Here is an 8,474-nt window from a genome sequence, read left to right as displayed (position 1 = left end):
TGTGACAGTCACCTCCGTCTTCTGTTCGGTCTGAGCTCTTTACAGGCTTCTTCTCGTGTGAAGCACAAGGCAACCACTCGAGAGAAATCCACTTTACAAAGGAGGAAACTGAACTCCTAGAGTCCAGTTCACCTGACTCCTCACCCAGGCCCAGGCTCGAGGCAGAAATGGCTGCCTGTCCACAAAAGAGTCCTTCTCCTCTTCCACAGAGGAAACCACCACGTAGGCAGGAACTATACTTCCCAGAACCCCTTGCATAGGGGGAGCCACGTGACTGTCTGGCCCTCGGAATGAGGGCAAATGGCTCACAAACCTTCCAGGCTTTCTCCCCTGTCTGTCCAGGCTGGATATAATTCCCCCAGGACCCTGGCAGCCAGTCACTGGGCCTCTGTCAGCCCAGCTTCCTGAACAACTGCATTCAGCAGCTCCACCCCCCCCGCTGGCAGCTGGCCTTTACTTGGATGAGAAATAAGGCCAGGTGCAGTGGAGTGGCTCACGCCTGTAATCCTAGTACTTTGGGAGGCCAAGGCAGGAGGATCATTTGAGCCCAGGAGTTCAAGACCAGCCCGGGCAACACAGCAAGACCCTGTCTCTAGAAAAAATAGAAAAATCAGCTGGGCATGGTGGTGCACTCCTGTAGTCCCAGCTACTCAGGAGGCTGAGGCAGGAGGGTCACTTGATCCCAGGAGACTGAGGTTGCTGTGAGCTGTGATGACACCACTGCACCCTAGCCTGGGAAACAGAGTGAGACCCCCGAAAAAGGCGGGTGGGGGAATAAATGTTATCTTCCTAAACCACTGAGATTTCAGGGCTCATCTGTTACAGCAGCTAGCATCACCTTACACTCACTAATAGCGCCTGCTCCACCTTGCTGCCTCCCACCACTCAAGAATGGTTCAGGAGGGTGGACTCTCGGCACTGCCCATGTCAATGTAAACATCAAGATCCTGACCTAGAAAAGAAGGTGGCCCAGAGGAACCTACCGTAATAGACTCATTGTCCTCTCTTGGGGGCTGGAGAGAAATTACAGAATGTATGCCGATATCCATCAGCTCACTGTTTTCCTCTGTGGAGTAGAAAGGCTTCAGCTTGCTGGGAAAGAAGCAGTGACAAGAGGAGTGGCCATGGGGGCTGAGCCCATGCAACCCCACTGCCCAGGACTAGGGAGAGACCAGCTTGTCCGGCTGGGGGCTCAGGTGTGTGTCCCTCCCCAGGGCACCTGGCTCTGCACAGTCACCAGTGTCCAGTGACTGTGTCTGTGATTGAGGGGAGCCTCAGCGGCCCAGGACCACCCCTCCTACTTGCCGTTCCCTGCTTTGAGCCTGTTAATATCCTACTCAGAAACGTCCCATTGCTCCTCCCTGACTACAACCATGGGATCTGCCCTCCCAGGCTGCTTCTAGTCCAAGGGTTTTTGAGCATAATACTCGAACCAGCAGCACCACCTCGGAGCTTATTAGATACACAAAATCTATGGCCCCACCCCAGACCTACTGAGTCAGAAACTCTGGGGGTGGGTGCCAGGCATCTGGGTTTCAACAAACCCTCCAGGGGTGGTAGCTGGCTGATTGGCGCGTGCGGCGCATTCTCCTGCTATCACTTCATTACTAGTTCTCAAGCGTGGTGTGTGTTAGAACCACCCAGAGAGCTTTTGTAAGGACCTCCCAGGGCCCTGTCTGGGCCTCAGGATCTGGCATGGGACCTGGGTATCAGAATTGTTAAAAGTTCCCCATTGGTTCTGTTGTGCCCCCAGAGCTAAGAGCTATCATCTACTTTACTTTAAACTTCTGCTCCCCAAAGGTGTTGTAGTTCTCCCTGCTGGCAGGACCCAAATCTAGTCATTCTGTTTAAGCCCAGGTCAAAAGTCAAATGCCAACCCCTGCACCAAACCTTTTAATAGCTCCTGTTGCATAGACTGAGTTGCATTTTATTGGTAGCCCCCTCTTTTTGGTCTTAGATTTTTGGGGGGGATTTGCCTGCAAATGTGTTCCTCTTAGCCTGACCTATAATTTTGTTTGTGTGTGTTTGTCTTATCTGTAAAGGCTGGGACTAGTATGTATCTCTTATGTATCTGTGTCCCCCTGGTACCCAGCATTAACTGAACATGTGCTCACTTGATATTTGTGAAATGTATTTAAAATCTGCCTGTCTGCTGCAGCTTAAAGCAACAGATAGTTCTGCTAAAAGCCTAAGTGATGACTCTTCCCTTACAGGTGAAGTATTCCTGGAGATGACTCAACCACTTCAAATACTAACTTTATAAACCCGTAAATTCTTCTCCGTTCCCCCTCCCCACCGATGGGTTGGCAATTCCAGGAAGGTCAGCCTGGAGCATTAGGTCATTTTGCAGAAATCACATCAATAAATAGTTGATCAAGCCCATTGACTGACCGAGCCCAGTTCATCCTGAAGGTCCCTGTGACTGTCTTCAGTGTCACTACTGTAATTTCTTGCTAAAAACATCCCCTAGTCAACCAAAGAACAGCCCACCCACCTGGCATTCACTTCCCAATCCCAAGAGCAGCTCCCAACTTGTAGTCCTGCTGAGAGTTATGGAAAGGAGCTGAGGGGACAGACCACCCACCTTCTAGGCTGGCCACTGCCCCAGCGAGTTGCCGCCCAAGATCTCTGCTACAGAGGCGGGGGAGGGCAAGGGAGGTACAGCCCTGGAAGGAGCACCTACGGATGGACTCAGACTTTGCCCCATCCTCAGGCACGGGCAGGGGCCCAGCTCACCTCAGGTGCGAGAGGGCGTCCATCGCCATAGTCCGCACGGGAGAAACCAGGTTGTCAGTTGACTCCGCCCTGATGACCGCCTGCCCAACACAAGCAGGGCAGTGAGCCGCCGGCACCCAGAGGTCCGGCAAGGTGAGGAGCCATGGCCTTTGGCTGACAGGGATGGTGAAGGCGGCAGCACTCCCCAGGGTTAGTGCAGGAAGACCTGATGCTCCCCAAAGTGCTCTAACATCCCATACCTCTGCCATTCCTTTTAGGGTCACCTGGCCTTTGGCATCTTAGGGGAACCAGCAAAGTGGGAGTGGGGCCCTAGACTTGCCCTGCCTGAGCCCAAGTGCCCGTCTCTGCAGAGCGAGACCTGGTGACCTGCGTCACAGGCTGGGCCAGGCTGGCCACGACTCCTGGCCCAGCGCGGGAGCCAGAGCAACGCCCATTCCTTCCTGGTGCCTCCTGTCCACCCTATCTCGCTCTCCGCAACGGCTGCTTCCAGCACAGCTGAGCAGCTTCCAGAGGCCAGGGTGGTGGCAGGGACGTGGGGTGGGGAGGTCTGGGAAGACGGACATTGGCTATCCCACAAGCTCCTTCAGCCTCTGCACAGTTGACATGTTCTACGTCTTATCAAAGTTCTGGGCAAATGTCCCTCTAAGTCCTGCTTCCAGCAGATCCCTGCCCCTAAGTCCCTCCCACAGAGAGACATTGAGGCCACAGCTGGGCCAGCCTGGTGGGTTTCTGTCTACCAGCCCCCGAACCAGCCACCTCTGGGCACCATAGGGACCAAGACAGCTGGGTCTTCTGCCCTGGTTTCTAAACCGTTGCCTCGCTGTGCAACCTCATCAGGTACAAAAATCGTTCCCAGAACTCCTACAGTTAGACAGATCGAAGCAGAACTGAACAGGGAGGGCTTCAGAGACCTCCGCAGACAGCTTGTCCTTCAGACGCCCTCAGGAAAACCTCTGACCAGGGGGAGGCAGTCGGCAGAGTTAGACCCCAAACCACAGGGGGCCGAGGAGGCCCCTCACCCGGCTCACCGTTATGATGCCAGTGAGAGCCGTCTTTGGGGCGTACTGGAAGTCCTCCAGGTCCTTGATGTTGTTGACGGCGTTGGTAACCTGCACGATGCTCTTCATGAAGGCCATTTTCAGGGAGACATTCTGTGCCCAGAAGACGGAGCGGAAGGAGGGACATTGGTGAGTGAGCCTCTGAGGAGCCCCAGCTCCTGGCCTCCCACGCCTGTGCCGGGGGCGGCAATGCAGCTCAGGGGGCACCTCCGTGACCAGGGCCACTGAGGCCGTGTGTCACCAGAGGGGCAGGATAAGTTATCGAGATAATGTGATTTTTGCTTTTACAACATGGATGAACCTTGAGGACGTTATGCTAAGTGAAATTAGCCAGACACAGAAGGACAACTCTCGTCTGATTCCGCTAATAAGAGGTGCCCGGAGTGGCTCGATTCCCACGGACAGAACGCAGGACGGTGGCAGCCCAGGGTGGGGGAGCAGGGAACGGGGAGTCAGGGTTTCACGGATACAGGGTTTCGGTTTCGCAAGATGAAGAATTCTGAGGATGGATGGCGGTGACAGCTGCCCAGCAATGTGAATGTACTTAATGCCATTGAACTCTACACTTAACAATGGTTATGATGGTAAATTTTATGTTATGCAGGTTTTACCACAGTTTTTAAACATAAAAATAATTTTTGCTTTATTCTCTGTTTTCTCCTTCTTGCCATTCCAAGAAAGTAGTCAGTCCTTTCACGTCTCGTCCCTTATGAAAGGGCCTGGGTCAGGTGTCAGGAAGGGCAGAGGGAGTGGGAGAGGCTGGGAAGAGCTGGGGCTCACCTATGGCTCCTGGGGACCCACGCTCACCCCACCTGGCACTCGGGGAGGGGCTGCCCGCACATCCCCAGCCAGAAACCAAAGCACAGAGAACAGCACATCCGGGCAACGGGCTTCCCAAATGCTGCACGGGGGTAGGACCGGGATGTCTCCTGGGTAGGGCTGGGGGTGCCCAGCAATGATGGGGGTGACTCTCCACCAGCCTGGGCCAGGGAAGACATCCCCCCGAGCAGTAGGTGGGGGCTACCTGGCAGCTGCTGGAGTAGTGGTGGATGATCTTAGCAGTGATGGGGCTGTCCACGTGGTTTAGGAGCATCTGGGGGTGGCAGTAGGAGGCCACGCAGCTGTACATCACCATGAGGGCGCTCTTCACTGCTTCCCGCCTCCAGGGGTGGTCCTTCTGCAAGGCCGACCAGAGGGGAAGCACTGCTGGGGGAGAGCTGGGGCTGCCCCAGCTGCACGTGGGACGGTCTCTGTCCACACGACCAAAGGAACCATTGAGCCTCCACATTTTCTGGGTACCTGAAATACTCACGCATTTATTCACACATTTATTCATTCATTCAAGACATCTGTGTTGGTCACCTACCACACACCAGGCACTGGACACACAGGGGTGAGTAAGACAAGCCAGGGCCCAGGCCCTGGGAGGCTTCCACTGGGCAACGGCAGCCAGGACCATCCTAGCTGTGAGTGGGAAGTTCACGTGGACACCCCCAGACAGAGGCAGCTCGCACACTCCATGCCTTCACCTGCCGGGCACTGCTCCGGGCCAGGTGCTCTCGCGGCTGGGGATCCAGTGGAAACTGACAGCCTCAGTCCTGCCTCCCGGCACACACACCTTCTGAACGAGCGCCGAGCAGGAGGTGCTGGAGCCCACCAAACCCAACGTGGACAGGCTACAGGGGCACCCGTGCCCTGCCGGGCCATGAGTAGGAATCCGAGGCTCAGGTCCTGCTTTGCAGAGACGCTGGGGCAGAAGCCTGACACCCTCTGGGACACCCTTGATTCTCTCTATCCAAATGACAGATCCCAGGAAAAGGGCCCGAGGGCAAGAGCAAAGCCTGAGACATGGGCCACTTGGGATGGTTTCCCAATGGGGGCTCAGCCAGCCTGTGGGACACACCCTAGGGTGGGCAGGGGTTGCCTCCAGATGCTGGGGCCATAGGCTGTCTGGGTCCAATGCTGACCTCACCACCAAGCAGCCGTCTGCCTGTGGGCAAGCCTCAGTGTTCTCACCCGTCCAACAGTGGGCCACAGCCCCATGGACTCACTGAGGCAGAGCTCTCCACGTGGAAGGCACCCACGGAGCACTACCTGAATAGCTTCTTCAGATTCTGGGGGTCTGGGCGGGGCCTGGGACTCTGCATGTCCAACCCACACCCAGGGAGCCCCAACTGCTGGTCTGAGGACCCCCAGAAGGGGCGAGGACCCCTCGATGGTGTCTGGTCCTGGGAGGCCACCCTGTATTCTCCGATGATCCAACAGCAGAAGCTCTGTCAGAGGAAAGCCTCGTGGGCATCGTTCTGGCAACAGGAGACTGGAGGGGGCATTTCCTGAGATCTAGAAGGGGCCTCGGGAGGGGGCAGAGCACTGTGCTAAGAGGCCCAGAGACCTAGCTATGGAGCGAGGACACCGTACCCGCCAAGCACCGATCTGCCAGGACTGCTCTGACTCCTGGATCCTGTCCTCGAAGTCGTGGAGCACGTTCAGCACCGTCTTCACCTGGCCCCGGGCACACAGGCCGAAGCACAGGATCACGCCCTGCAGGGAGACCCAGCCAGCTGGGGTGAGGGCAGAGGAGGGGCCCACACACGTGTGCATGGGCACACACGCATGTACACACACATGCATGCAGGCATATGAACACACACGTCCCCCGAGGGTCCTGAGGGGTTTGGGGGACAGGCGGCGACTGCAGGCGCCCTCACCTCCCGGTCGAAGTCGTTGCTGTAGTCCGTCTTGTACAGCAGCTCCAGCAGCAGCACCTCCACCTTGCTGGCCTCCAGGCCCGTAGCCAAGGTGAAGCCCAAGGCCTGGTACAGAAAACCCTGGAGAAGCAGGAGAGAGGAAGGTGCTCAGGCCTTCCCACTCCCACCCTCCAGGGGGCGCTGTCGTGCACAGTTTGCAACATTCCATAAGATTTTTTTTTTAATGTGCACATATCTATGCATTTTGTATATTCTTTAAAATAAAGGTTCAGGATGGTCTGGGGGCTCGGGCTGTGTAAGGGAAGGCATATCGCACATGTTAACAGTGGAGGCCAGACTCTTTTCCTGTAAAAGCTGAATCAACGTACACTCCCGCCCACAGATCTAAGAGCACCAATTTTCCCACGACTCCCTGACATAGGTTAGGATCAGTAAGAGGTGGAATATTGATTATTAATCGTGTCGATCATCTTTCCATATTCTCATTACCCGTTTTATATAGTTCTTTGAAATTCTGGCTATATTCTTTCTCTCATTTTTTTTTGGTGAATTTTTTCTACTTTTTTATTTGTAATAATTTTGTTTGTATATTTGGAAACATAACGAGAGCAATGGTGTTTTATCTCATTTAATCCTCACAACAACTCTATATGGTAAATAGTATTATTGTATTTAGAGATGAGAAAACAAGCAGGAAATGGAAGAACCACACAGAAAACTTAATATTAATAGTTTATCTCTTTTCCTTGGTCCTTCTTCGTTTTTTTCTAATACATATAAAAATATCCAGCAATATATTCTTCTCACCCATACATGGTTTTATCTGCTTTTGTGACTTAAATCTTTGACCTGCTCTGGAAGAACAAATCCTTCCTTGATGTGCTTCTTTTTGATATGTTCTTATTTTCTTTCATTTTCTCATTTCAATGAACTTAGAAATAATCTTGTCAGATTCTCAAATTTCCATAAACACTCCTTTAAGGGACTTGACTGGGAATAAATTGTATTGTAGATTCATTTGAGAAAAATGGGAACTTTTACCAGATTACGATTTTCTATCCAAGAACAAGAGACTGTGTTTATATTTTCAGGTTTTCTTTTTGTTTCCCCACCCAACCCCCTCGTAATTTCGTGCTCCTCACATTGGTTCCACGTACTTCATATATTCAGTATTTTATTTGTTTATGTATTTTCCATTGTGTTGTTACTTTGAGTGGGATCTTTTATATTATATTTTGTGTATCGTGTTATTTGTATATAGGAACGATAATGATTTTTCCATATTACTTTTGAGAAAGGACTGGCTCCATCTACTGGGGTTGAGTCCAGAGGCTGCGGGCAGCCCCCTTCCCCCCGCCCCGCAAGGGAGAGGTGAAGAGGGGAGAATCCTGAGGAGGTTCCTTAAGCTGCTGTGACTCATTGTGCCTTTTTAAGTCATCTGGGACAACAAAATCCTTTTAAAATTTATTTATTTATTTTTTATCTTAAGCTAGATGAGTTATTATAATATGGTTTAAGAGAATGCATTTGCTTATTAGATACTACACACAACTTCCTTTCAAATGGGCCTTAAATCAACATCTGATTAAGACTTTATACCTACAAATGTACAGTGTTTAGCTAATAAAAGATATCTGTAAGATATGCTTTGCTATTTACTATTTTACATACTAAACTATGAAGGGTATATATTTGAATGAATTCAATTTTTAGTTGACATTTGTAAAAACGTTTTTTAAAACATCTTTTTGGAGACATAATTCACATATCGTAAATTCACTCACCCATTTTAAAGTGTACACATTCAGTGGTATATTTGGAGTTGTGCGACCATGATCACAGCCTAAGTGTGGAATATTTTTATCAACCCAGAAAGAAACTCCACACCCACTTGCAGTCACTCCACATTCTCCCTAGTTGTCCACACTTGACAACCACTAATCTACTTTCTGTCTCTGTGGATTTGCCTATT

At 51.8% G+C, this 8,474-nt stretch overlaps 1 protein-coding gene across 1 annotated transcript in view; it reads right to left on the bottom strand.

Annotated features, from left to right (window-relative positions):
- MROH2A (maestro heat-like repeat family member 2A) overlaps positions 1-8,474 on the bottom strand; it is a 50,595-nt gene that overhangs the window by 15,950 nt on the left and 26,171 nt on the right. Inside the window, exons 20-25 of the mRNA XM_012648833.1 lie at positions 6,503-6,622; positions 6,213-6,335; positions 4,819-4,971; positions 3,765-3,887; positions 2,737-2,816; positions 980-1,092 (exon numbers count right to left, since the gene is read on the bottom strand). Of these exons, the coding sequence (XP_012504287.1) occupies positions 980-1,092; positions 2,737-2,816; positions 3,765-3,887; positions 4,819-4,971; positions 6,213-6,335; positions 6,503-6,622 (712 nt within the window). The remainder of the gene's footprint in view (positions 1-979; positions 1,093-2,736; positions 2,817-3,764; positions 3,888-4,818; positions 4,972-6,212; positions 6,336-6,502; positions 6,623-8,474) is intronic.

The sequence above is a fragment of the Propithecus coquereli genome, unplaced genomic scaffold (genome assembly GCF_000956105.1).
Source record: "Propithecus coquereli isolate 6110/MARCELLA unplaced genomic scaffold, Pcoq_1.0 Scaffold295, whole genome shotgun sequence".
Lineage (NCBI taxonomy): Eukaryota > Metazoa > Chordata > Mammalia > Primates > Indriidae > Propithecus > Propithecus coquereli.
Note: the sequence above shows the minus strand (reverse complement) of the source record. Positions and strands in the feature narration are given on the sequence as shown.